Source organism: Lynx canadensis, chromosome D1, assembly GCF_007474595.2.
Source record: "Lynx canadensis isolate LIC74 chromosome D1, mLynCan4.pri.v2, whole genome shotgun sequence".
Lineage (NCBI taxonomy): Eukaryota > Metazoa > Chordata > Mammalia > Carnivora > Felidae > Lynx > Lynx canadensis.
The window spans coordinates 105,519,635-105,547,582 of record NC_044312.2 but is presented as its reverse complement, the minus strand read 5'-3'; the positions used below and the strand labels follow the sequence as shown (position 1 = coordinate 105,547,582).

The window sequence follows — 27,948 nt, the reverse complement described above, 5'->3', positions numbered from 1 at the left end:
TACGGGGGGCCAGGGTGGAACCACCTGAGCTTAAAGGGCCTCGTTCAGGAGAAGGTCACTGCAATGGAAGGTTGCAATGGAAGGTCACTGCTGGTCCTTTCCAATGGAAGGACAGAATCTATTTTTATCATCCTTTATCATCCCTCTGAGCGAGGAGGGGGCGGATCTTGGTGGCAGAGTCACCAACTTCCCATCTGTCTAGAACACACCTTTGCCGCCTCTTCCGGGGGCCGCTCCCCCCGAGCCGTGTGGTCCCGTGAGACACCGTCAATCGCACCCACAACCCAGATGAGGCCACGTGACCAAGTAGAGCCAATCATGCGGGGCCACAACGGTCGGGCCAGGGCTGGACACATGACCCGAGGTGGTCCAATCAGAGCCTTCCCTGGTACCCGGCTCTCGCGGAAGGTTTCCTCCTTTCCGTTTGGATTCCTTACGGCTGGGAGGTCGCGAGGCCGGCAGCCCCCCCGGTCCTTCAGCCCAGGCAGAAGACCAAGGGAAAGAAATTTGTCAGGCGAAGAGAATCAAAGATGAGAGAAAGGAAACAGGGAGGGAGAGAGAGAATGAGCTGATGGCATTTGATTCCTTGGGTCCCCGAGACCCCTGGACCTGCTCTGGTTCCTGCGTCCTGGGGTCCCCAGTAGCCTTCCAGCTGGAGTTGGGCCCCTCTCACTGGCGGTCCAGGCTAGATTCTGGAGTCCTGCCTGATTCGGATGCACCGCCCCGACTCAAAGAGAGGCACTCATTCATATCAGCACCATGGAAAATGAGGTCTTTTATTCCCCACTGGGAGAAGGGCTTTGCAGAGCCGAAGACACAGTTCAAGCCGGCCCCTGGGCAGGAATGCCCTGACTGCGGGTGTGTGTGTGTGTGTGTGTGTGCACACGCGCGTGGGTTTGGGGTGGGCACGGTTGCTTCCTGGAGCTGGCCCCAGTGTTTACACTGCCAGGGCCAGGCCAATCCTGTTGTTTTCTCGGTCGAAGACGGTGAAATACAACCTCAGGAAGACATCGCCCAGGATCCAGGAGTCTGAGACCAACAAGCTGTCTCCGCTCTCGTCGAAGCCGCTGTAGCAGGTGCCCTGAGTACCCTGGAGGAGACAGAAACACTCACCAGTCAGCAGCGGCGGAAGTGGGGTGCCCACGTAGGAACCAGAACTGTCTGCAGCTCTCACGGTCCGCCGGGTCTTTCCTTCTGACTCGCGCCGGCCGTTCCCTCTGCAAAGTATGCCCTCTCTCCCCTCGCCCCTACCGGCTCCTTCCGACTGAGCTCAGCCCCTGCAGGCAGCCTTCCCGGGGACCCACGCTGGCCTTCCCTGGCCACTCAGCGGCATCTGCAGTGACGCGGCTTGGCCTCCAGTGGGGGGGGGGGGGGGCTCTTCCTCCCGGCTGCTCCCCAGCCTTCCTGCAAGTCCCGGATCTGAGGACCGGGCCGGGGGTTGTGGGCTCCTCACCTCCTGGATGTAGGCACTGGCTGGCACCGGGTAGTCGATGCCGTTGATGGTGAAGACGACGTCGGGCAGAGTGTTGGCGGCATCACAGTCAACTACGTACTGTCAGAGAAAGCGAGGGAGAGGAGGTTGGCCCAGCCGACCCTTCTACGTGTGGGGAGCCCTAGGGCGACCCTGCCGCGTGACCCTTCACCTCGCCGCTGTAGGACCGGTTGGCGCCGATGATCGTCTGGATGTTGAAGACAACGTGAGATGGGCCAATCAGCAGCGAGGTTCCTGTATCAATGATGGCCTGGCAGCCACCATCACAAGCAATGACCTCCCCGTTCATGGAGATGCTGGGAGGCAGGGGGACAAAGCAGGCCGGAGGATGACTCTGCGGGCTCCCTTCGCTACCCCCCTCTCCCCGGCTTCTCCCGCACACCCCCTCAGCTCAGGCCCGCCGGCTCTTTCCCTGTGTTCTGACCCTGCTGACCTGTGACTTCAGGTCTGCAACTGGACCAAACTCTCTTGGGCCTCAGGGCCTTTGCATACGCTGCCGCCCCTTTCTCGAACCACCCCAACTCCCTTGGGCTAATTTCTCCTCATCCTCCAGCTTCCAGCTTCAGGCAAGTCTTACGCCCACACTCGGTCAGGTCTCCTCTCTGGGTCACCTTGGCATACTTTTCCTCATTTCTGGCATGCATCAAAGGGGGTAATTCCTTATTTGTGTGACTTGTTTCCTGTACACCTGCCCTGTGAGATGGTGAGCTCTGGAAGAGCAAGTTCTATTCTCAGGGCCTCCCTCAAGAGACCAGGACTCAGCAGCTGTTCAACATGTTTGTTGAACGAACGAACGGACGAACGAAGAGGAAGCGAGCGAGGGACAATGAGAGACCCGTATTTGGTGCGTGGCTCATGATGGGGCCCCCACAGTGAACATGGAGGTTCCCCTTGGCGGACGTCTCTCTGATCCCCTTTCCGTCTCCGCCTCCCCCCCAGCGGGCGGGCGCAGACCTGCAGCCGCTGCTTCTTCCCCGAGAGAGTTCAGCTCCCCACGTCGGCGGGCCTCCCTTGCCCCTCGCCTCACACTCCAAGATCCGGGCCTGGGCCCTCTTCCCTGGCCAGGACCTCGCCAGGAGGCGTGGGGCTGTGAGGACCCGTGGGCAGCGGGTGTCCTGGTGTCTGGGTGCGTGTGCCCGCGTGGGCATCACTCGGGGCGGCGCTCCGAGGCCCGGGCCTACCTGTCCATGGATAACTGCCAGTATAGCCGTTTGGACACCGGCACCCAGTTGAGGTCTCCGCTGTAGTAGGAGTGGTCCACACCGCCGAACATCACCACACTGCCCTCCTCGTCCTTTCTGAGGTGGGAGGGAGGAGGAAGGGCTCATCGTGAGTGGAAGATAACCGGGCCGGGGGGTGGGGGGTGGGGATGCTTTTCTCACGCTCAGCAGCACTGTCTGAGGGCTGTGTTTATCGTGGCTCACTTGTCCACACATCCTCTGCTCTCCGTCTTACAGACAGGGAGGTTGAGGCACGGAGAAGTTGAAGCCTGGCTGATGAAATGGTGAAGCCGGGTTCGAAGCCGGACAGTCCGGCTTCAGGGCTGGCTCTGACCATCCCCTGGGCCGACCCCCTCGAGCGATCGGAGCGCTCAGATAGGCGGTCAGAGGACGCGTCGGCCGGAGAGGTCTGGCCTGCCATCTTTCAGAAAATTCGAGCGCTCAGGCTCCCCCGGGGTGTGGGCTACGGGCCCCGTGCTCGGCGAGGCCCCACATCTCCGCCATCCCTGTCTGGAAGTTCCCAATGCTTGTCAAACAGGGGCCCTCAAGTTTTCGTTTTGCACTGTTCCTGCAAATTATGCAGCGGGGCCTGGGAGCACGCAAACAATATTAGTGAGGGAGGAAACTTCTCTGCCGACCCCTCTCCTTCCTTCCATAACAAGTCTGTGGGCACATCTTGCTGCCTCTTCCGCCAACGTATATCCTGACTCGTGCTCTGTTCCCCACCCCACCCCCCCCCCCCCGCCTCTACCTGCCCAGACCAAGCCGCCACCTTCTCTCTCCTAAAGAGGCTGCTGTATGTAGCCTCTTCCCCGGCCTCCCTGCCTCCGCTCCACGGCATCATTCTCCGGGGCACCCCCAGGGTGAGCTTCCAAAAATGTAAATTGGATCATGTCTCTTCCTTGCCTGACCCCTGCCAGAGGCCTCCGCTCCCCGTTCGAGCAAAACCCCAGGGGAGCCATGGGGCGCCTGGGGGGCTCAGTCGGTTAAACGTCCGACTTCGGCTCAGAGCATGATCTCTCGGTTGGGGGGTTCGAGCCCCACGTCGGGCTCTGTGCTCACAGCTCGGAGCCTGGAGCCTGCTTCGGAGTCTGCGTCTCCCTCTCTCTCTGCCCTCCCCCCACTTGTGCTCTGTCTCTCTCTCTCCCCCCACCCTCTGCAAAAAAAAACCCAACCCAGGGGAGCCTTGTCCCTGCCTCTCTGCCAGACTTCCTTCCCACCTCCCTCCTCCCCCAGGGCTCCGGCCGCACCCGCTCCCTTGCTGGTGCTCGGGTGGTGCTCAGGTGCTCCTCTGCCTGGAACTTTGTCTCCCCGGCCCGGCTTTCTCCCATCACAGAGGTCTCAGCTCAGAGAGGCCTTTGCCGTAGCCCGTCTGCAACCGCGCTCATTGCTGTCTGTTCTATCACCTTGTTTTGTTGCTGCCGCGGAACCAGTTACCATCCGGAGGTACCTTTTCCCTTCCTTTATGTACTTATTTCTTGGCTGCCTCCTTCGCCAGCCCATAGTAGGTGCTCAATCAATACATGTTGAATGAATCTTCTCCTTCGACTGGCTCTCGTACTCCTGAGGCTCAGAGGGGTTCAGCAGCTCTGGGGTTTGAACTCAGGCCCCCCTAGAACCCATAGCCTCCACCATACTCTCTGTCCCCTACACACATCTGTGGGTCAAACTCAGCCTTGGGTGGAGAAGACACAGTCTGTCAACAGGGTCCTTCACGAGTCTGGGCTTCTCCCCTGCCCCCACCCCCTCCCAGACCCTCAACCGGTCAGGGAACTTCAGCTTTTCCCACTACTGAGCCCGGAGACCGGAGACTGGAGATCTGACTTGACCACACACCACGGGGGAGAATCCTACAGGCTGAGATCGAGTCCTGCCGTCCGCAAGTACCTGCCTGGGCAACCTTGTGCAAAGCTCCTCTCTGAGCCTTGGTTTCCCCATCTGTCAGATGAGGGACTTAGACTGCGGGGGTCAGCAAAGTTCTCCCGTCAAGGGCCAGAGCGTCATTATTTGAGGCTTCGCAGGCCGCACGGTATCTATTGCGATTGCTTGGTGTTGCCGTAGCAGAGCAATGGCAGCCACGGGCAGGACGGAAACAAATGGGCCTGGTTGTGTTCCAATAAAACTTTATTTACAAAAAGCAGATGGTGGGCCACCTACGGCCCCCAGGCCATTGTGTGCTGACCCCCGGACTAGGCTCTCTCTCAAGAAACGTTAGGGTCAAATAGTCTACCATTTTTCGACAAAGGGCCGGTCCAGCCCGGACTTACTTGCTCAAGTAGAAGGCAAAGAGCTCCTGAGAAATGAGACCCTGCTTCCATAGGTTGTCGAAGACAGGGACGGTCCCTCTGAGGCTGAGGCTGGGGTAGGCCAGGCCCAGGATGCCGTCGAAAACTGCGTATTCCATGAACTTGCCGGGCTCCCTCAGGCTCAGGCCAAACGCCTGGGCCACGTCAACGAGGCCCCCGAACTGCGGGAGAAGAGGGTGTTACTGGGGACGGATTTGGAACGTGGGGCTGGGCTGGGCAGACGGGGGCACGGAGATACGACTAACACCGCAGAGAGAGACCGAGGCGTGGCCGTGCCCTGGGCGGACCTCAGGTGGCCGCGACACGCCGGAACAGACACACACGTTCTGTCTGCGTGGCGCTGGGGATTTCAACCCACACCTGCTCCCCCGTGACGCCATGCCTTTGTCACAGGCGGGGAAACCGAGACTGGAAGTGGGACCAAACTGTTCCCACTTGAGGACAAAAGGAAGCGAGAGGAGGGTGGCCGTCTTATTGGCATTGCTATGACGCGGTGACAGAAATGGCGTGCGTCCCTCGCAATTCATTGTGGATCCTGTGTCCGCCCAAGGGGTGCGTGTGTGTTCAGGTGCTTTGGAGGAGGCAGTCCAGGGTTTTTATTAGATTCTCAAAGGCCCCCGAGGGTAAGGACCCATTTATCAGGCCACTCCCACTCCTGTGGCCCCTGCTTTTTTGCCTGGGAGCCCGGAGCGGTCGGCTGCACCCAGACCCCGCCCCCCGGTATCAGTTCCACCCCCACCTCCCAAACACCCCCCACCTGTGTGAGCCCTGCGCTGCCTCCCAGTGGGAAAGGGACTCCCTTTCAATACCTCCCTAGGGACGCAGCCCCACAGGGCAGGCGGCCAGCTGCCGGGGGACTTTGGGAAAGACAGGTGCTCCCACCTGACCCCACATCTAGTCCTCTAAGCAGTCATCGCTCCCACGGTCGGCCTGCCGCAGCCTCCGGTTTCCACATTACCCGAACGGTGTCGTAGGCCAGAAATCCTGACATCGTCCCGGAGCCGTACTGGAGGTGGATGGGCCGGCCCGAGATCCGGAAAGTGGAGGACCGCAGAGGGTTGAAGACGTTGTGATTAGCTGCAGACACAGGAGGTGAGCGTCCGTCAGTCTGCCGAGGACCGGGGACGGGGTGGTGGGGTCGCGCGACGGAAGGCTGCACTCACCGCAGGCAGGGCTAGAGCAGTAGATGGAGGGCACCCACAAGTCAGACGAGCCGGTGTCAAAGATGACCTTGAACTCCTGCGGGGGCGTTCCAATGCTGATGGTGCCAACGTAGGCCAGCTGCAGGGGCCGGGAAGGGGTGGTTACGGCAGGCCCTGGGCCTCCCTGACTCCCAGGGTGCCTGCCTCCACTGGGTGTCCCGGGTCTCCTGAAATCATCTACCTTACAGCCTCTGCTCAGGCCAGTGCCTCTGTTTGAAAAGCTCCTCAGTGTCCCCTGCAGCTCACTAAATCCTTTCCAGCCTTTCAAGGCCCAGCTTGAGTGCTTCCTCCTCCAGGCAGCCCGCCTAGGCCAGCCCAGGCCACTTCCTCTAAACTCAAGATGTATATCAACACCATGCGGCTGGCCCTTTTACTGGACCTTCATTTACTTTTTGTCTGTCTTCCAGGCTGGGCTATGCCTCCCTGGAGAAGAGACAGTAACTCTCTGTCAACAATAACAGTAACCTCACACACTGGTTGGCGCTCAATAACTTTTTCCCTGGTGTCATTCTTGGGGCTGTCGAGGCCGAACTTCCTCTGCCTGGGGTGTCGGGCTGGGTTCACAGTGGGCTTTGTCGTTTGATCCGATAGGGCTCGCCCTTCGAGTATAACTGAGTGCTTTGCTTAGTTCAGAAAGAACAAAATCCCGCCAGCCAAGCACCGTGGTTCACAGGTGCCCAACGATGTATCGTTGGCACTGAAATGGATGTTTATCTGCCCCCTTGTCACTGCTGGACCCGGTCACCACGGGCCAAGTGCTGAGGTTAGGAGTGCCTTCTCCCCTGGGAATGGGGTCCCCGCTCCCCAGCGTTTCTGCCTGCAGGAGCCCCAGCCCCCCTGCGCACACCTCCAGATGAACCCCAATGCTTGGCCGGAGCCCTAGTGTGCTCTGTAGAGTCGTTCTCCTCCCCCCTTCCCCCCCCCCCCACCACACTCACATCCAGGTAGTTCCTCATCGGTTCAAAATATATCCCCAGGTCCAGATTTACAGAGTCAACAAACTTGTAGGCCAGGTTGTAAGGATGGTTCCCCAGGAAATCCTTCAGCCTGTCTTTCTCCCTGAGGTTTTCTCGCATGGACTTGACCCTCGTCAGAGGGATTCTTGAAGCCAGCATTGGGAAAGAGACACAAATGAGAGACGGCAACGGCCTGCCCCGTGTGACCCTGCCCCTGCCAGATCTTCTGCTGCCTGTCACGCTATCGGGGGTTTTCCCAACATTTCTACGATGTCCTCTTACTATCAGGACAGCCCCCCCCCCCCCCAAACACGATGGAAAGACCGAAGCGATAAACTTAGGTTTGGATACAGGTTCTGTTGTGTAATCTGGGGTAAGCCATATGGCCGTTCTGTGCCTCACTTTCCCACCTGCAAAAAGGTGGAATGACAATAATCCGCCCCCCCCCCCCCCCCCACGTAGCATGTTTGGGCGTTAAGCAAAAGGATGGCTAGGATGCTCCTGACTGGTAGGAGGCCTCGACAGGGGCAGCCATCACTGTTGCTACTGTCACCTTACTGTGTCTTTGTCAAAGAAGCCCCGGGAGGGAGGTGGAGCAGAAATAGTCGTCATCTTTTTACAGGGAGTGTGCGACTCGCCTGTGGTCACACTGCTTGTTAGAGGCAAACTTGGGCCTACAAGTAGCCCCCTTGATCTTTTTCCGGGGCTCAGCCAGAAGACAGGGGTTACAGAGGAAGTGAGGAGGTGGGGAATAAATGAGGGAAACGAAGAGGGTAGAGAAACAAGTAAGACTCAAAATGGAAAAAAATACAGTGTTTTGCATTCACAGAGACGTCCAAAGAGACAGAGACGAATAACAGAGACATAGACATGTGGAAATGGAGAGAGAGCAGAGAAGAGACCCAGAAACAAATGCAGGAGAAATGCTGTTCCTAGACAGAACCATGCCTGCGGTTGCACAGGTTGTGCACTGAGCAATTCCAAGGAGCACCTTTTCACATAGCTCGTATGACTGGCACCCCTGGAGCGGTACAACCCTGCAGGCCTGCCCCAAGACACCCGGGGCCCCAAAGTGCACATGGTAAGCTACTGATCAATAAAGGGAGACTTGAACTTTAAGACAGTCTGGGAATGATTAGATTCTCTTCTCTACCCATGGATGGGCAGGAGACTAAGACGGCAAGAAAGAGCCCAGAAAGAGAGCTGATGCCACCTGCAGTCCCTGTACTTACGTGACTAAGCACTCTGAGAGGGCCACCAGCCCAAGGACCCAAAACCACTTCATGCTTTCTCCTCGGGTTCTGAGCGTGCAGTGGCCGGCAAAAGTTGTTTGCTATATGTGCTCTGACCTGTCCTAGTTGTCCCCTTGAGGGCTGCTAAGTGGACCTGATAAGAAATACAAACCTCCCCGATAAGATCTTTAGCCCATCAGTGTTTGTGAAGAGGGGATTTAGAAAACTCACAGAATACAGAGATTTCTGGTGTAATCTCTTCCTTGGGGCTTGGCTGGAAAAACAAAAAACAAAAAACAAAAAGCCCAAACCACAAGATCTAACGAAGAGCGGGGACTTTTGCTGTCTTGGAGATAAAGGTGCTGCTAATAATGTGATAAAAACAAGTGCCAGGTGTTATGCTTGACTTTTCTGATTTCTGCAGTTCCCCCAAGGGTCCTGGAGGTACATGCACTGGGAGCCTCATTTGGAGAGGAGATTGCTAGGGGGTCAAATGTCACAGTGAAGACACTGAGGGACAGCACACTGCATACAAGTGACTTGAGGTGATGGGATGGCACAGACCAAGGGCACTTACGATGTCTCTCTGTTCCAGAGATTAGGCTAGAGCAATAGCATCATTGCACCATTAAAAAAAAATTTTTTTAAATGTTTATTTATTTTCGAGAGAGAGAGAGAGACAGACAGAGCATGAGCGGGGGAGAGGCAGAGAGAGTGGGAGACACAGAATCCGAAGGAGGCTCCAGGCTCTGAGCTGTGAGCCTAGAGCCTGACTCGGGGCTTGAACTCAGGAACCGCGAGATCATGACCTGAGCCGAAGTCAGACGCTCAACCGACTGAGCCACCCAGGCGCCCCTGCACCATTTTAATATTAGGAGAAATGTGATGTGTGCATCCAAAAGAGATCTTATTCATAAACAAACATTTATTGAGGACCCACCGTGTGCTGGGGTCTGGGCTGGATGCTAGAAAGTCAGAGTCCAATAAGACACAAGTGGTCCTTGTGTTCAGGAAGCTTGCCATCTAGGGCAGGGCTCACACGCTCAAGATCCAGGAGGTGAGGGAAACGAATGGAAGGGCTGGACGGGGCATCCCCTGCCCCACCACAAGGGGGCAGCCTCTACCCCGTTCCAACCAGCAGCTGCCACGTCTGGCTGATGATGCCAGCCTGGCCAAGTTTTCAAGAGAGGTCAGAAGCCTGGATATTTGTGTGAAATCCTTACTTTCAAATGTCAGCAACTATTTTCTTAAAAACAAACCGACCCACAAACATAGTGTGAGACAAGCCTCCAGCAACTGTGGGCTGTGGGCTGCACAGGTTTTTATTTCTAGCCAAGCGGTGGGAGTAGAGCACAGACTGAAGGGGTGTTCAGTTCACGTTGGTTGAACGAATAAGAGACTGAATGCATCCTCGCCATATTAGTTTTCTTTGCCTTTTCAAAAATTGATGTATTTAAATTCAAGTTAGTTAACATACCGTGTAGTATTGGTTTCAGGAGCAGAACCCAGGGATTTATCACTTCCATGCACCCAGTGCTCATCCCAACAGGGGCCCTCCTTAGTGCCCATCACCCATTTAGCCCACCCCCCACCCACCGCCCCTCCAGCAACCCTCAGTTGGTTCTCTGTCTTTAAGAGTCTCTTATGGTTGACCCCCCTCTGTTTTTATCTTATTTTTCCTTCCCTTCCCCTGTGTTTATCTGTTGAGTTTCTTAAATTCCACATATGGGTGAAATCATATGATATCTGTCTTTCTCTGACTTAATTCACTTAGTATAATACAGTCCGGTTCCATCCATGTTGTTGCAAATGGCAAGATTTCATTCTTTTTGATCGCTGAGTAGTATTCCATTGTATCACATCTTTTAATCCCTTCATCAGTCAACGGACACTTGGGCTCTTTCTATATCTTGGATATTGTTGATAGAGCGGCTATAAACATTGGGGTGCGTGCGTCCCTCCCAAACAGCATTTTTATCTTTTGGAATACCTAGCATTTGTAAAGAAGGACCACCAGGGTCAGATGACCAACAAACTTACCAGTAACCTCCATTTGCTGAGCACCTGACTTAATTTCCCAAGAGGATTCATGCCTTGAAACATTTTGTCTGCCAAGCCAACACACAAAGGAATAATTAAGTTTTAAGTTTGTCAATCAAAGAAAGCAAAAAAAAGCTTCTGCTTAGCCTGAGATGAACAGGGCTGCCCAATTAAACTGGTGTTATTCCAACCAAAGAGAAGGGAATGGAATTTTCCAGCTCCTCTAGGACTGCCAGGACGCTGGTGTTGGTTCCTCTGTGAGATCTGTCCAGGACTGACCCTTGAGTAGAACAGTGGGATGCTGGCCTGGTCCCCAGGCTTGGGTAGTAGATGGAGCGGGGGCCCCTTTTTAATTTTTAAATTTTTTTAAATGTTTATTTAATTTTGAGAGAGAGAGGGAGACACAGAATCCGAAGCAGGCTCCAGGCTCCGAGCTGTCAGCACAGAGCCCGAAGCGGAGCTCGAACCGACGAACCGTGAGATCGTGACCTGAGCCGAAGTGGGACGCTTTACCTACTGAGCCCCCCCAGGCGCCCCGACACATGCCCCTTTTGAATGTGGCGATTCTACTTCTAGGACTCTCACCCAAAGATACATTGGCAAAAAGCCTTTTACAGGCTTTTTCAACCTGTTAATTCAACCGAGTAAAATTTAAAGATCTAATTGGCTATACAATTCATGGATCGGGCAGCATCCTGTCTAAGCAAAGAGAGGGGAGCCCCTGAGGAGCTGTATGAAATGGAGACTTTTCCTACAAGTCGGGTGGGGCGAGAAAATTACCAGCAAAAGAAAAAGATTGTGCTAGGCAAGCCTGCTTTCCCTCCAGGGGGAACTAAGGGGTCTTATCGTGAAGATCACCTTACCTTCCTTTAGGGGATCCAGAGGGCCCATCAGAGAATTCCTGACTGACCGGTTAAGACCACATTTCTGGGGGAGGTTGAAACTGCAGTGAGATTATGCATTAAGCCTCCACTGGGGACTTGGCCTACGTGATGCCCTTGGGGCCCGTGATTTTGTTTTTTTAAGGAGGATGTACTCATAAGCTACATGTACTATTTGCAAAAGCAAAAAATTAGCAGCACTCCCAAAGTGACGGTCAAGGGGAGCGTGGATACGAGCTGCAAGGTGGCCGCACAACGGGGTATAATGCAGATGGAAAAAAGAAAGGGATGGGTGAAATCTCAAGGGTATATTGTTTGTTTAAAAAAAAAAAAAGACAGGGTAGAACAGAACACAGAACAGTATTTGTAGCTTGCTGCTTTTATATATGCCTACTTTTACTAAGCATCCGTGGAAGAAGAAACTCAAAACTAACGAGCACAGTTACTAATAGGGAAAGGCAGGGTCAGAAGTGACATTTTTTCTTGTTCTCTTGTGTGGTTTTGCAACCATGTACATGTTCCACAGAATCCCTCACCCGAAAAGACGTCCCCCCGCATGGAGGATAAACTGTGGCAAATGAACACAACGGTCCTCAAGTTGGTGACAGCTTGAATTGGAAGTCTCAGTTGGTACCAATTAATTATTTTTCTTTCTCTAACTAAGTATGTACAGCGGACCTGTGAATAATGTGGGGTTTAGGGGCGCTGACCCCCTCTCCCCAGGCTGCCGAAAACCCACATATAACTTCTGACTCCCCTAAAACTTCACTACGAATAGCCTACTGTTGACCAGAAGCCTCACTGGGAACATAAACAGCCGATTCACACATGTTTTGTACGTTATACGTATTATATCCTGTATTCTTAGGATACAGTAAGCTCCAGGAAAGAATGTGTTACTAAGAAGATCATAAGGGAGAGAAAATACACTTGCAGTCCTGCGCTGTATGTATTGGAAAGACTCCAATGGAGTTTAAGTGGACCCGTGTGGTTCAAACCCGTGTTGTTCAAGGATCAGCCGTATTTCCCGGCTCTGGCAGGTGAAAAGCCTGGGAGCAGTGATAACCTGATAGCGGAGACTGCCCTGGGGCCCAGCCTGTGGCCTCCAGATACCATTTACTACTTATTAGAGGATCAGGGGTTCTTGAAGAGATGGCCGATTCCAGGGCTGGGCCAAGAAATGCACAGGGTGAGCCTAGGATTGTCTCGAAGGTCCAGAAGGTTGGGAGCCTCCAAAGATCACCGAAATCCTGTCCAAAGGTTCAGGAATCAATAGGAAGAGGCTTCCGCTGGCCAAAAGTGGGACGCTTTATGCATCGCCTCAACTTGATCGAAACAAATCAAATATACAAAAAGTCATGAGTTCCGTAGGATATTATACGGCATCTAATTTGTCACCACGGGGCATTGCTAGGGCACCGACTCGTTCGTCTGATCATTGATGGAGAAAGGGAAATAATCATCGATATTTACGCTATTTTTGTCCGAGTGAAGTATATTTCAGGTAACTACAACTAATTGGCAAAGGCAAGTTTTTTACTGAAGCATCCTAGAAATTAAATTCAGAAGGAATGGTGGAGTGAAGAAATCGCTGCTTTGCAGCCCCTGATACAACAATGGATCTGGGGGAAGCACACAAAGGGGAGACACTATTATTTATTCGAAGTCTTAAGAGACAACAACCAAATGCAATGCATGTGTACGTCCTTTCTATCCTGATCCCGAATTCAAATCAGTAAACCGTTGAAAGGCATCGTGAGAGGGGCGCCTGGGTGGCTCAGTCGGTCAAGCGTTCAACTCTTGATTTTGACTCAGGTCGTGATCTCACGGTTTGTGAGTTCGAGCCCTGTGGCGGGCTCTGTGCTGACCGTCTGGAGCCTGCTGGGGACTCTCTCTCTCTCTCTCTGTCCCTCTCTCTCCTGCTCCCTGGCTCACGCTGTCTCTCTCCAAATAAATTAATTAATTAAAAAAAAATTAAAAAACAACCAACCCCCCCACACAACCCTCACATTTTGAGGTTTCTGCCTTTAGTGTTACCCCGATGGACCCAAGAAGAGCAGACTTGAGCCGGCCCCCTCTGACTGGGTCACTAGGAGCTGCTTCTCCTTTAGCTCTTCCCCTGGGAACTGCCCCCCCCACCCCCACCCTGGGGCTGCCTGACCAGCCAGCTGGAGATTCTGAGGAGCCACGACAAGGCCCGGATGTGGATGAGCGAATTTTTAGAAAAAACCAACCGGGCATCCCCCTTCCTGGACTCATCTTCAGTGCTGTCTGCAAGGTGAGGGACAGGCCTGGGTAGGGCGGGAGCCAAGGAGTGAGGCCGAGGGTGAGGGGGTGTGGAGCTTTGGAAGAGGAGGGAGGGCAGCTGGGGCAAGGCCCGGGAGGGACCGGGGTGTGGAAGAAGCCCCGGGCAAGGAATGGTACCTGCCCCTGGTCCAGCCCCAGCGGGTCTCCCCGTAAACATGCGGGAGGTGGCATCCTATCTGCCAGAATTCTGGCTCCAGATGTGGAGGTGACATAGAGCCATCCTCGCTGCTGGTGAGCCACGGGAAGGAGGCACAGCCCCAGCCAGCGGCCCCTCGATTGCTCCCTCGCTGGCGGCATCATCTCAAGCCGGACTGCAAAAGGGCAGGCCATGCAAAGCATTTAAAATATTATCTGATGGAGCTCTCCTTCCTGGCAGGTCTTGTACCCAGAGTCCTTTTATCGGTATTTATTCCTTTAGGAGAGATGATTCATCAGCCTAAGCTGGGGTTTCTGTTGAAGAAGCCGCAACCTTCCCCGTCGGTAACATCTGTGTTTTAACCACCTGATCTCAGCCCACAGATTCCGAGCGGCAGAATGTTCTGCCGGGCAAGGCCCAAAGGTCCTCCGGCTCAGGGGTGGCAGTTACATCATGGCACCTGGTCTGCCCCTGCCCACCTGGAGTCCAGGGCAGACCCCGCCGGGCAGTCCTGGGCAACACGCACCCCTCAGCCACTTGTCACGCTAACCGGCACTGGCGTGCGGTCTGGACCGTCTGCTGTCCTTGAAAAAGTCCAATCCCTTCATCCTCGAGACGAAGCAACTGGGGCCTGGGGAGTGCGACTCACCAAAGAAAAGCTAGCGAAGCGCTGGGACTCCAGACGTCTGGTCCTCAGGCTGGGAGGGCGCGGAGCGGGGACAGCTCAGAGAACGCTCAATGGCATCCACTGCCGTCGCCTCCGTGGGCGACTCTCGGAGGTCCTCGGCTGCCGGGGCCGAAGTCCTTCCCCTTTCTTCTCAAGTCTGGCCTGCTTCCGTCACCAGACCTGCCTCTGGGGGCAGCAGGAGGACGATGTTGGGAGCTGGCTCTCCCAGGTGCCGGGCACAGCGGGCACGGCCCCAGCTGGAGTGGCACCAGACGGCAGTCACGCAGACAGCGTCTGACTCAGGCCGAGCCCCACGGCTCCCCTTCCTCGTTCATGCAATCCCGGACTGCCTGGCACTGGCCTGAATTTAGAGCACTGAGCCTCCTCTGCTCAGCCTTTGGCAACTTAGAGCCGATGTCTTATTCGTCCTTTAGGGAACGCCTCGCCAAGTCAGGAGGCTCAGACAAGCCTGCATTCAAGGGGCTTGTCTATGCTCAAGAAAGACTTTGGGGGCGCCTGGGTGGCTCAGTCGGTTGAGCGTCCGACTTCGGCTCAGGTCACGATCTCACGGTTCGTGGGTTCGAGCCCTGCGTCGGGATCTGTGCTGATAGCTTGGAGCGCAGAGCCTGCTTCGGATTCTGTGTCTCCCTCTCTCTCTGCCCCTCCCCTGCTCGTGCTCTGTCTCTCTCTCTCTCTCTCTCTCTGTCTCAAAAATAAATAAACATTTAATGGGGCGCCTGGGTGGCGCAGTCGGTTAAGCGTCCGACTTCAGCCAGGTCACGATCTCGCGGTCCGTGAGTTCGAGCCCCGCGTCAGGCTCTGGGCTGATGGCTCAGAGCCTGGAGCCTGTTTCCGATTCTGTGTCTCCCTCTCTCTCTGCCCCTCCCCTGTTCGTGCTCTGTCTCTCTCTGTCCCAAAAATAAATAAACGTTGAAAAAAAAAAATAAATAAACATTTAAAAAAAAAAGAAAGAAAGACCTTGGAGCTTTGAAGGCCCTGATGGGGGATGAAACCACTCGCACTCTCTGGGGACTTTGCTGTGTGGATCCGGATGGAGGACAAGGGCAGACCCATAAGGACAGGCTGGGCATTACCTGGATCTCAACTGCTTGCGGGTTGAGTTCCAGCGCCCGGGCCTCAGGGTCAGGAGCTGATGCCGATGCCCCACGGCCATCTTTGGAGAAGGAATGGAGGGACCAGATCGGCCGAGGGCACAGCCACCTCGGGCGGCCCCGCGATCACACGGGGGAAGATCAGACCAGAGCGTTTTCTTTCCTCTTGGCCCTATCGGTGTGCTGGAGGTTCCGCCCAGGAGGACAAGCACCGAGAGAGTCAGAGTCGCTGGTGGTAGCAGTGACATCCGCTGTGCCCCTGGAGATAACCAGCTTATCCACACGGCCCGAGGCCTGCAGCAAACTTCGCAGTATCTCCCTGATCGTCCTGCCTCAGGACGCACGCAGCCTCAGAGGTGCTGGGGAGGAGGGTGACCGCTCATTGCTGGTAACTTGCAAGTGAGGTAGGTGATGAGGTCACGCTGGGCGACCTGTGGCCGAGGTGTCCCCTGCAGTGTGGAAGGAAGACCGGAGCTGGAAAAGCAGCCATTTATTGAATTTGGTTACCTTGGGCCTTTGCGATCGCGGTTCCGTTGTTTGGAAGGTTCTTCTCCCAGGCCTTTGCATGGCTGTCTCCTTCTCCACGTTCAGCCACCAACTCAACTGTTCCTTCCTCGGTGAGACCTTCCCTGGCCGCTCCGGTTTCCCAGGCACAGAGCCTGACTCATTCAAGGGACCCCAGAGACACCGGATACGTTTTGCCACGTGCTTTTCATGGATGCCCTGTGAGGCCGAGATTGTCCCCAGTTTACAAATGAGGAAACTGAGGCTCAGAAGAGTCAGGTACTCCCTTCAGGAGATATGGCTGGTGAGTAGGAGAGCCAACATTTGAACCCAGATCCACCAGACTGCAAGTTCCATCTAGGACCTAAAGAGATCCTTATCACCAGAGATGGGACATTCAGCTCCAAGAAGACTATATATAAACAACCCTTGTTCATTTCTTCCTAATTTACTGCCCCGGCTCAAATTCCGTTTAGGATTCCTAACTGAAGCTCCCCAGGTTAAGTTTTCTTTGTCCTGTTCATTCCTCACAGATTTATGGCCTCTTTGTCTAAAAGGTGTGAAAACTTGCCTTGAGATTTCTTTGGATCTCAATTTCATTATTGGGTTTCTGCGTGCTTGTAATAAAACTTTTGGTTTTTTTCTCCTGTTAATCTGCCTCATGTCAATTGAGTTCTTCGTTGGGTTCGAAGACCTTGAGGGTAGAGGAGAGTTTTTTCTTCCCTTCAGTGTTCTTGGGTGGAAAGTGAGGAAGGCTTCCTGGTGGGGCAACTGCATGGAGGGTGAATGGACGAGAAGATGGGCATAGGGAGCAGAGAACATCAAAGAAGGCATCACCAGCCTCCCAGTGAGCTCAAGGGATTGTCAGTCACCTGGCGAGGTGGAATTGCGAGGGTCATAGGCCCGAGTGACACATGCTATCAGTCAGAATAGACAGCAACAGGGGCGCCTGGGTGGCTCAGTTGGTGACGAGTCTAACTTCGGGTCAGGTCACGATCTCAGAGTCCGTGAGTTCGAGCCCCGTGTCGGGCTCTGTGCAGACAGCTTGGAGCCTGGAACCTGCTTTGGATTCTGTGTCTCCCTCTCTCTCTGCCCCTCCCCCGCTCACCCTCTGTCTCGCTCTCAAAAATAAATAAACGTTGAAAACATTTGTTTTAAATATTAAAAAAAAAAAAGGAATGGACAGCAACAAGCAACGGCCACCTGAAAAATCATGTGTCTTTCTCGCTCTTCCTGTCTGTCCATTACAGGCCCTGTGACTGGAGAGGTCACCCCTCTGGGACGCAGATGGTTGCAGACGTCGCCATGTGCAGTGCCACTGGTGGTCATGGTGAGGACAGGTGTCGGCTCGCACGGTGGCCGTCACAACGTCTGCCGGGAGTGACGTGCGCCACTACCGCTCAAATTTCATTGGTCTGAACAAGTCACGTGGCCGCCCTGAATTTAAGGGACCACGGTGGAAGTGTAATCTAGCATGCGTGTAGAATGAAGATTCGAAAAATCTGGAGGACAGCCCTAATAACACACGGGCTGACGTGGGAAAGAGCAAAGACCAGGTCATGGGTGGGCCTTGAATGCCGTGTTCAGGAGCGTGGAATTTTTATCCTGTGTACAATGGGCAGCGCTGAGTAGGTGAGTCGATGTTGTTAGGCCGTGGAAAGCAAAGGAGTAAAAAGGAATGGGAGGCTGGAACACGAAGAGGCTGCAAGAGAGGAAAGAGGGGGGCTGTGGAAACGGGTGGGGGCGGGCGTGTGGACAGGTCACTGGGGAGGGGCGTCGTGGGGGGTGATGGGAAAGAGGCAGAGGCCACAGACATCCTGGGGGGCTGTTTGCCCTGGAGATTCCAGACTCCCGTGAGGCGGAAGGACCAACCTCAAATCTAAAAGGTTTTCTCAGAACCAAGCGACTAGGCCTCCTCCGTGGCGAATTTTCACAGCAGAATGGGACAAAGTTTAAACTGTGGGGAAGGCAGATTTCGCTTGAGTTTTAGAACCACTTCTGTTATCAACTTCTCGTTGTCACTTAAGCTATTTGCCAAGCACTTTGCACGGAAAGGAGCTGGTGTAATATTTGGAAATGTGAATTTCCTTCCTGTTCTCGTGGCGGTAGGACAGGAGCTCTGCCCCGAAAGAACTCCCACCATAGCCAAGTGTTTGGAAGTTAAATGAGAGCACCCAGCGGCGTGGGGGGCAGGGTGGACAGAGGGGCAAGTGCCAGGGTGGAAAGGAGGAGGCAGTCATCTCTGGGGGACACGGGGGTGTCCCCCGGGGGGGCTGGTTCTCCTCCCGCTCAGCTCTGCGGGAAGGGGGCAGAATTTCTGATCGAAGGTAGGGGGGTGCCGAGGTCTGATTGCTGCGCATGTGGCCTTGAGAGGAGCTGGCGGGACCCCGTGGGACTGGCCCTCGTCCGGGGCAGGGGGGGGCCCTGTGTGACCTGCCCAGAGACAGAGGGCGAGCTGTGTTTCTGGACCCCACCCCCACTTTTTTCTGACACCACACGGGTGTGCGGATCTCACTGGATTCCACGGAGGGGGAGGAAGCGTGGCCTGGAAGGGAGAGAAGACCGAACTTGAGAAATCGGAGGATGTGTGAGACGCTGTTTTACAAAACGAGGGGGAGCAGAGCACGGCGCCTGAGAACGCAACGCTGGAGCCAGAGGGACTCGGCTCACATGCGAGCGTGGCCTCGACGAGCTGTGTGACCTCGGACAAGTTATTTCCTCTTCCTGTGCGTCACGTTCACCATCCTTCATCACCAGCGTGATGGGTTCATCACCAGTCCTAACAGAGCCACGTGCATGAATATGCGTAGGTGCTTAGACCGTTGCCAGGTGCCGTGTATTACATAACGTCGGTTACACTGCCATATGTGGGGAGCCTGTCTGGGACTCGGGGGTTAAGAAGGAGCTGTCTCTTAGTGGAACGTCATGACTGAGGGGCCATCTGGTTCCATCCCTGGCTTTGCAGGGGCAGGAATCAAGGCCCAGAGAACAGAAAGGCCTTGGCCCAGGTCAGCCCAGACTGAAGTCACTGAGTGACAAAATGAATTGGAACTCAGAGGCGTTGTGAGGCCCACGCCTGAGGCCGGAATCAGACTCTCACTAGCCGTGTGATGTTGGCTCTGGGACGGCCTGCCTGGGAGGATTAGGCTGCTTTGTGGGCCTCCGGGCCCAAGGCTGCCTGACCCCCTCTCTGGTGGGGTCTGCCTGGGGTCTGCCGCCTGGAGAAAAGGCTGTCCTTTTTTTTTTTTTTTTTTTTTAAGTTTACGTATTCATTGTGAGAGGGGGTGGGCAGAGAGAGAGGGAGAGAGGGAGAGAGAGAATCCCAAGCGGGCTCCACACTGTCAGTGCGGAGCCCGATGTGAGGCCGGAGCTCTTGAACCGTGAGATCACGACCTGGGCCCAAATCAAGAGCCAGATGCTTAACCGACTGAGCCACCCAGGTGCCCCAAGAGGCTGCCCTTTTATTCTGTCACCAGCCGGTCCCGGGCCCGGGGCCCGGGGAGCCGTGTTTGACTTCCTGGGGCCTCATCGTGGCCCATCGGGTGGCCAGTGAGGATGGAAGCATGAGCAGCTGTGACGGGACCCGAGGCTCACAGTTCTTGGGGGTCCCCAGCTGGAGACAGAGCCCAGCCTGTCTCACTGAGCACTTCCTCAGTGGCCATTCCCATTCCCTGCTTCCTGCTCTTAAAATACTGGCGTGTGTGTGTGTGGGTGTGTGAGGAACAGAGTGTATAAATGAGTATGTCAGTGTGTATGAATGTGCGTATGGGGGAAGGTGGGGATTTAAATGCTGAGGTGATACACACTCCAGCTGACGGCTCCTCCCTGGTTCCCCAGAATGGCTCGCTCTGGAGTCTAGAAGGGGCTCTTCCCCTCGGTGGGATTCTTTTTTTATTCTTTTTAATTTTTTTCCTATTTATTTTGTTTATGTATTTATTTTTGAGAGAGAGAGAGAGAGCGCGTGCGAGTGAGTGCACAAGCAGGGGAGGGGCAGAGGGGGAGGGGAGACACAGAATCCCAAGCAGGCTCCAGGCTCCGAGATGTCAGCGCAGAGCCCGATGGGGGGCTCCGACCCACAAACTGTGAGATCACGACCTGAGCCCAAGTTGGACGCTCAGCCGACTGAGTCACCCAGGCGTCCCCACCCCCCTTTGGTGGGATTCTTGATCCGATGCTGGCGAGAGCGGAGGGGGTGTAGAGCACGTGGACGTTGTCTGAGGTTGCATCTTCCCTGGCTTTGGTGTGCTTTTGTTTCTAGTGACATCTGCGACTTGGCTTTGGAGGATCTATTACAGCGGCTCCGCGGGCACAGAGTGGCCCTCAGACGGCTGCGGGGAGCTCCCCTGCCCTGGGATGCGCATTTTCTTTTTTCTTAAAAAAAAACTTTTTTTTAATGTTTATTTATTTTTGAGAGAGAGAAAGAGAAAGAGCACGAGTGGGGGAGAGGGGCAGAGAGAGAAGGAGACACAGAATCCGAAGCAGGCTCCAGGCTCCGAGCTGTTAGCACAGAGCTGGACGTGGGGCTCAAACTCACAAACCGTGAGATCATGACCTGAGCCGAAGTCAGATGCTCAACTGAGCCACCCAGGCACCCCTGGGTTGGGCATTTTCTTTTTTTTTTTTTTTTAATTAAAAAAAAATTTTTTTTTTGAACGTTTATTTATTATTGAGAGACAGAGAGAGACAGAGCATGAGCATGGGAGGGGCAGAGAGAGGAGGAGGCACAGAATCTGAAGCTGGCTCCAGGCTCTGAGCTGTCAGCACAGAGCCCGACGCGGGGCTCGAACTCACAAACTGCGAGATCATGACCTGACCCGAAGTCGGACGCTCAACCCACTGAGCCACCCAGGCGCCCCTGGGTTGGGCATTTTCGAGGTGAGACTTAACCTTTCAGAGTTCCCCGTGGGAACAGGCTTGTCCCTTCCCTGTCCTGCCTTCCCCTGGTCCTTCACTGGTTTCTCTGAGAGCAACTTTGAAAGAAATTCCTTATACATGACACCTCATCTTTGGGGCTACTTCTGGGAAGGCTGACCTAAGAAGGCCTAAGACGATCTTCTTCACGCAACCCACCAGGACCTTGACTTATTTAAGTTGCCCTCCTATGTGTTCCTGGAGCGCCCTGAAGTTTCCTCTGCCATTGTGGCTTTGCCCTTTCTTGAATTTCTGATATGCCTGCTAGACCACATGTTCTGGAGGGCAGGGAACTCACATGTTCCTAAGTCCATAGATATGGTTTCTATTCTTCACACTCTGTTGTCCAAGTAAGGCTAACATGGGGGTTGGGTACTAGGTTACAGGCTCAACTTCCATAACCCAGGCCTACATAACCAAGGCTTAAATAAAATACAATTTCATTTCTCTCCGGTGCAGTGCTCCAGGTGGCTCCCCAGTGACGGGGACTCAAATTCTTTCTTTCTGCCGTGCCACCTTCAACACGTGATATTTACCTCTTGGTCTAATGTGGCTGCTCCAGCGCCTGTCATTACATCTGCATCCTGGCTAGCAGGAAGTAGACAAGGGGAAGCAGGACATGCCCTGTTCCTTAAAGGACACAGCCAGAAGTTGTAAATATTATTTCCACTCATATCTCACTGGCGAAATGAAGTCACAGGAGTCCTTTTAGGTGAAAGACAGGTTAGGAAATGTATGTCCTCTTTAGTCTTTTCGTCTAGGTGGCCCTAGACTCGGGGTTTGATCATTAAAGGAAGAAGGAGACAACATCCCTGTTAAGCCCTCCTGTTTCAGTGCAGATAAGCTATTACACTGTGAAGACATACAACCCCCAGATCTCAGTGGGTCAACACAACTAAGATTTATCGCACACTCACACGTGACACGGGTTAGCAGGGGACCCTGCTCATCACGGTCACGCCCTCTTGATGCAAGGGAAGGGGATGCGTGGCAAACAGGACACTGCTTCGCGAAGGCTTCTACCTGGAAGTGACATATTGTGCACACCGCGGTGGCCAAAGAAAATTCCATAGTCATGGCAAACCTGGGGTGGGGGCTGGAGGGGGGGGGTAATGTGACCTGGCTATTTATGACGAGCAATAATGGTCACCACCCTTCATTCACGTGCCTATACTTTACTCTTTTTTAGCTCTCCCCACCCTGCCCCTCAGCCTCTTTGGGCCAGTAGATACAGATTTGGATGAGATCGTACGAGAGGATATATGCTAGGCTGTTAATAAGTCAGGAAACCAAGGGCGAAAAAAATGAAAAGAAAAAAAAATCCCAAAGCTATACCTTTAAGAAGGCATGTTTCTTTTTTTTTTCAACGTTTTTTTTTTGTTTTGTTTTTTTTTTAATTTATTTTTTATTTATTTTTGGGACAGAGAGAGACAGAGCATGAACGGGGGAGGGGCAGAGAGAGAGGGAGACACAGAATCGGAAACAGGCTCCAGGCTCCGAGCCATCAGCCCAGAGCCTGACTCGGGGCTCGAACTCACAGACCGCGAGATCGTGACCTGGCTGAAGTCGGACGCTCAACCGACTGCGCCACCCAGGCGCCCCAAGAAGGCATGTTTCTAATCACAATTTTGCATTGGCACAAGGGTGCATCAGTATATATATTCGTATATATATGGTTTCTGCATCAATGTAACAAGACCATAAAGAAACTTGTAAAATATAAATTCGTTTACCAAACCCCACAGAATACTAATGAAGGTGTACTGTATTAATGATAACCAGATCAGGTTTAAGTTTGGGTACACGTGGCAAGAAACCTAAAATAACCGTAACAAGATAAAACTTGATTTTTTTTCCCCCTCCCACTCAAACCAGTCTGGAGGTAGGCCATCCAGAGTTTGAATGGTTTCCATTTTCTAGGACACCTCATGGTCCAACACAGCTAGAAGAATTCTAGCCATCACATATGAAATCAAGGCAGCAGTTAAGAAGGTGGGAAGGCAAAAGGACTCACCTCCCAGCTGACTCCGCTCCTTTAAAGCAGCCTTCCAAGTAATTCCTCGCAATCCTTCTGCTTGTTACACAAAGTCACCATCATAACTGGCAGCAAGGGCGGTTGGGAAATGCAGGGGTTTTTGTTGGTTGGTTTGTCCTTTTAGCTACTGGACACATTGCTGTACAATAAAATATACTCTATTTTATTTTAGACACTTTTTTTTTTAAGTGTACTTACTTATTTTGAGAGAGAGAGAGAGAGAGTAGTAAGGGGAGAGAGAGAGAGAATCCCAAGCAGGCTCCATGCTGTCAGCACGGAGCCTGACGCGGGGCTCGAACTCACAAACCGCGAGATCATGACCTGAGCCAAAACCAAGAGTCGGTTGGACCCTTTACCGACTGGGCCGTCCAGGCGCCCCTACTCTATTTTTAAAGGAAAACGAGAGGCGGGGTAACGCTGTAGGCAGCTACCAGCCCCTGCCTTGGAGACACGACTCCTTTCTGGGGGGTACAGCCGGATCTGCTGAGCACCGAGTGAACGCCAGGAGGAAGGAGTCCGAGTGAGAAACCAGCCAGACCATTCTGACTTGCGAGTCCAGAAAAAAAAAAAAAAAAAAAAAAAAAAAAGACGGAGTCTTCACCGAAGATCTCCTGAAGCCCGAATTGGGGATTATGCGTGCGAGGCGGCAAAGCTTCCTTCAAAAATTGCTTTTCCAACCGGGTCCCGAATCCTCGCCCCCACAATACCTCAGCCTCTCAAACACCTTCTTCGTCCGACCTCAAACTCGGACCTACCTGTTCCGCTTTCCTCACTTCTGCTTACATCACTTCTTCATCCAGTCAACCAGCATAACAAGATCCAAGTGGAGGAGCCCAACCAACCCACCCACCCTTGGTAGAGGGGGTAGAGAGGAAACACAGGGAATATCTGGACTTGAATATTTTTTTGTGCTGGATGAAGATCATCTGAAGGACGGAGATATCTTGGGGAAGAGAGATCTCCTGGTCCTCTCAAATTCCCACCAAAAACGTAACTTTCCCATGGCTGGAGATGGTGTCTGTTCACCATTGTCTCTGTAGTGCTAATTCTTTTTAAAGTTTATTTATTGATTTATTTTAATATGAAATTTATTGTCAGATTGGTTTCCATACAACACCCAGTGCTCATCCCAAAATATATTTATTTTTGAGAGAGAGAGAGAGAGAGAGAGAGAGAGAGTAGGGGAGGGGTAGAGAGAGAGGGAGACACAGAATTCAAAGCAGGCTCTGGGCTCCGAGCTGTCAGCACAGGGTCCAACGTGGGGCTCGAACTTGCGAACCGTGAGATCGTGACCTGAGCCGAAGTTGGACGCTTAACCGACTGAGCCACCCAGACCCCCCAGTGTCTGCAGTTCTTAGCAGTGAATGTATGTGGAATGACAGAATGGGAGAAGAATACGGAGCTGTCTTCTCTTGCTCTCGCGCACTCTCTCTCTCTCTCCCTCTCTTTTGCATGTATCAGGCTCACTGTGAAATATGAATGAAATTGGATGTAACTGAGGCACGGTATAAGGGACATATGTGCCAGCGATAGGACACCAGGACCGAACGGGGTGGGCTTGAGTCTGGGGAAGCTGAAAAGAGCCAGAAGTGGAAAATAGGAGGAAACGAGGTAGGAAGAGCACCCTCTTCCAGGGCCACCTGCCTCAGACGACTCGCCACGTTTTCCTCCCTCCCTCCCTTTCTCCCTCCCTCCTTTGCTCTAATTCTCTATCTTTGCTAATTCAGTCGTCCCCCCCACCCCAAACCTGGATGACTTGGCAATGACCTACTTGATGGGGAAAGTATAGAGCAGTTTGTCATTTCCCCTGGATAGAATCATTGTGTCTGTCACATTCACAGGTTATTACTGTCATTGCTTCAGGAGTTTCTAGCATTCGCAGAAGATGATGTATAAAATAGTTCCTGCCCATCCTTACAGAAATTACTCTCCGGAGGGAGCGAACGGTCCATTACAGAAAAATGTAGCAAATGCTGAGAAAGGAAAGGGTGTGGGGTGTTTGAAGAACGTACAAGCGGGCACTTACCCAGCCTTGGGGGTACAAGAGGGGCTTTCCAGAAGTGGAGTCTAAAACCTGAAGGGCATGAGTGACAGCAAACCCGAAACGAGAGTGGCTTACCCGGGGTGGTCTATTTCCCTCTCCTGTGGAAGTCCAGACGTGAGTATCCAGCAGGGTCTCGACGCTCCGTGGCGTCAGGGCTCAGGGTCCTTCTGCTTTGTTGTGCCTCCAAGTATGGCCTCCATTCCCCGGTCACCTCACAGCTCAAGATGGCTACTCTAGCTCCAGGCATCACGTCTGGATTTCACCTGCCAACACAGTACCAGTGGGTGAAAGGCTTGCTAAACATAAACTCAAGCTAACCCATCCTAGTGTTTTCTAATTTTTTACCACCAAAGTAACATATGCACAAGATTAAAAACTATATAGCACAAAAGTCTTATGACACAAAGCTAAGGTCATCTGCCTCGGTCCTCCCGACCCCTCGGAAAACAGCGTCACCCCAGCTGTCTGACGGCGCTGTAAAGGGGAGCCACTCTGACATTGTGCTCAAAGTGAGATGTTTGCAAAAACCAACCGTGGTATCCCTCACGCAAGTCAGTAGCTGAGACTGTCTTCCTCACCGTCCCTTCTGCCCTCTAGAGGTGATCACTGCGTGGTCACCTGGCCCAAGGGTCCTTAATCCATCTGCTACCTGGCAGCCCACGAGGTGGCAAGAAAGAGGAAGGAGGCTCTGCCCAATAGGGACAGTGGCGATTACCATAGCCAATCAGATCCATTCTCTCTATAATTTGAAATGGAAGTTTTGAGACTCTCTGCTGAAAGGAATTTTGATATCCCAAAAGAAAGAACAGAGTCAAGTAAGGATGGGACCTTGAATACTGCTGTGCCTGGTGCTATCGAGCTCCTGGACTTTATAGTTATGTGACCCAATAATTCCCATTTTGCAGATGGTGGCCTAGAGTTGGATTTCTACCACTAGCAACGATGGTCTTAATTCCACACCTAATATGGTGGCCAATTTTGGGTGGTACGGTTTCCTTGGTCTAAGAAGCTCTCCTCCTGGGATCCTTTTTTTTACAAAGCTGCAATCATGGACCCCGCTGAGAAGCCAAACAGGAAATGGGGTTCACCCCCAGGTCTGGTCGTTTAGTACACGGTGCCCAGGGAAGAGAGCACCAGCTAGCATCGGGGGCTTTTCTTCCCAGGTCATCGGTCTTGGGATTCTAGGCAAGTGAGGATGTATAAGGACGTCTGTCAAGCGCTACGCACACAGAATGGGCTACAAGTGCAATCTCGGGCCTTGGGAAACAGGTTACTTGGGAAACTACTCAAGAGTTGTTTTGAAAAACCCGCCAGTCAGTTCCAGACTGACAGGCACTTCTCTCTGCCAGGGACACAGGTCTGTGGACACTCCCGGCCTGGAGCTGACTGATGTCACGGCCGTGGGCGTGTGGTTGGCTTGGGGGCCCCTTAGTCCGAGCTCAGACCACCTAAGTCGTTCCCTAGGTGCTGGGATTCCACTCCTTTCTTCTCGGGCCCCTTTCGGCCGCTTAGAGCAGCCTGCCCAAGGCCAAGCCCGGTAAAACAGAAGAGCCCTGGTCTTGGCCACCAGAGGAACCGCGGGAAACCCGCGCAGGCGCACTCGCCCTGGGCGGCCGGGTCTCCGCCCAATGGGCGGTCCCCTTCCAGGGGCGGGGCGGAGGCCTGCGGGGGGCGGGGCCGGGCGTCCGCCGCTCGCGGGAGGGGTCTCGCGAGGACGCCCGTGGGTGTGGCCCGGGGTGGCTGAGCGTGTGTGTGTGTGTGTGTGTGTGTGTGTGTGTGTGTGTGTGTGTGTGTGTGTGTGTGTGTGTGTGTGTGTGTGTGTGTGTGTGTGTGTGTGTGTGTGTGTGTGTGTGCTGGGGAGGGGGGCGGGTTGGGGCGCCACCGTGGTGACTCGGGCCCGCGGGTCTCCCAGCGTGGTGCGGGACAGCGGCGTGGACCCCGCTCCCAGCCCCGGACGTTGGAAGGGTGTCACATCCGGCGGGAGGGGGCGGGCCTGCGGGCCCCGGAAGTGTGGGCGCGGGCCGTGGTTTAACCCGCGGCGGCTGTGGCGGCGGCGGCGGCGGCGGCGGTGGCCGGGGCAGGTGAGCGGGACCCGGGGAGGGGCGAGGACGGGGAAAGGGGTGGCGCTGGCAGTGGCTCCCGGCGCGCCCCCGCCTGTCCGCCTCGTCCTGGCAGACGCCGGTGATTGGGCGCGAAGGGCGCGTGACTACCGCCGGCGCCCCTGCCCCTCGCAGCGGAAGGGAGGGAGGCCGGCGCCCCTGCCCCTTGCGCCCTCCCCTCCCTTCCCCCTGCAGGTGGAGCGTCTGGCCCCGCCCCACCCCACCCCCTCACCGCCACCCTCCACCCCCCACCCCCCACCCCCATTCCATATTTGAGCATCTTGTTGGTCATAGTTCTAGTGACGTTGGAGTCCGTTTGCCCATTATACAGATGGGAAAGCAGGCCTCAGAGTGGGATCTGACTTGCCAGAGGTCGAACGGGAGGCCGGTGGCCCAGTAGGGTCGCAGTGATGCTGGTCTGTGACTCCCCGCCTGTGCCCTTTCCCCAGCGCAGGGAAAGAACCAGAGCTTTCAGCCTTTAGTCTGTTCTGACCTTTTTTTCCAGCGTCCCTGACCAAACCCTACTCCTGGACCTGCTGGGTAGAAAGGCATTGGTGTGTGTGTGTGTGTGTGTGTGTGTGTGTGTGTATTTTATACGTGTACGTACATTATTTATATATCTCTATATATCTATCTGTCTAACTTTCTCCAGTACGTGTCTGGGTCTTGGGTACAGATGGCAGTGGTATGCGTGTGTCTGTGTATCTCCAGTATGTGCCTGATTCCTCCTTTCGTCCCTACAGCCAATTAGGTGCTTATTTTCCCACTTTATGGATGGGAGAAGGAGTAACCCAGGGCTATGTT

At 54.0% G+C, this 27,948-nt stretch overlaps 2 protein-coding genes across 3 annotated transcripts in view; one reads left to right on the top strand and one right to left on the bottom strand.

Moving 5' to 3' along the window:
- Window positions 1–766: 766 nt before the first annotated feature.
- On the bottom strand, window positions 767–7,335 carry LOC115524818 (pepsin F-like). The gene is made up of 8 exons (XM_032595090.1): window positions 7,159–7,335; window positions 6,182–6,299; window positions 5,977–6,095; window positions 4,980–5,179; window positions 2,674–2,790; window positions 1,644–1,788; window positions 1,454–1,552; window positions 767–1,090 (listed from the first exon to the last, which is right to left on the bottom strand). The coding sequence occupies exons 1-8, from the start codon at window positions 7,333–7,335 to the stop codon at window positions 938–940; spliced, it is 1,128 nt and encodes a 375-aa protein (XP_032450981.1). The 3' UTR covers window positions 767–937.
- A 19,579-nt stretch (window positions 7,336–26,914) lies between these two features.
- Window positions 26,915–27,948, top strand: part of VPS37C (VPS37C subunit of ESCRT-I) — a 28,464-nt gene continuing 27,430 nt past the window's right edge. For both annotated transcript variants that reach the window (XM_030331482.1, XM_030331475.1), the window contains exon 1: window positions 26,915–27,126. The gene's annotated coding sequence lies outside the window, so the exon portion shown is untranslated. The remainder of the gene's footprint in view (window positions 27,127–27,948) is intronic.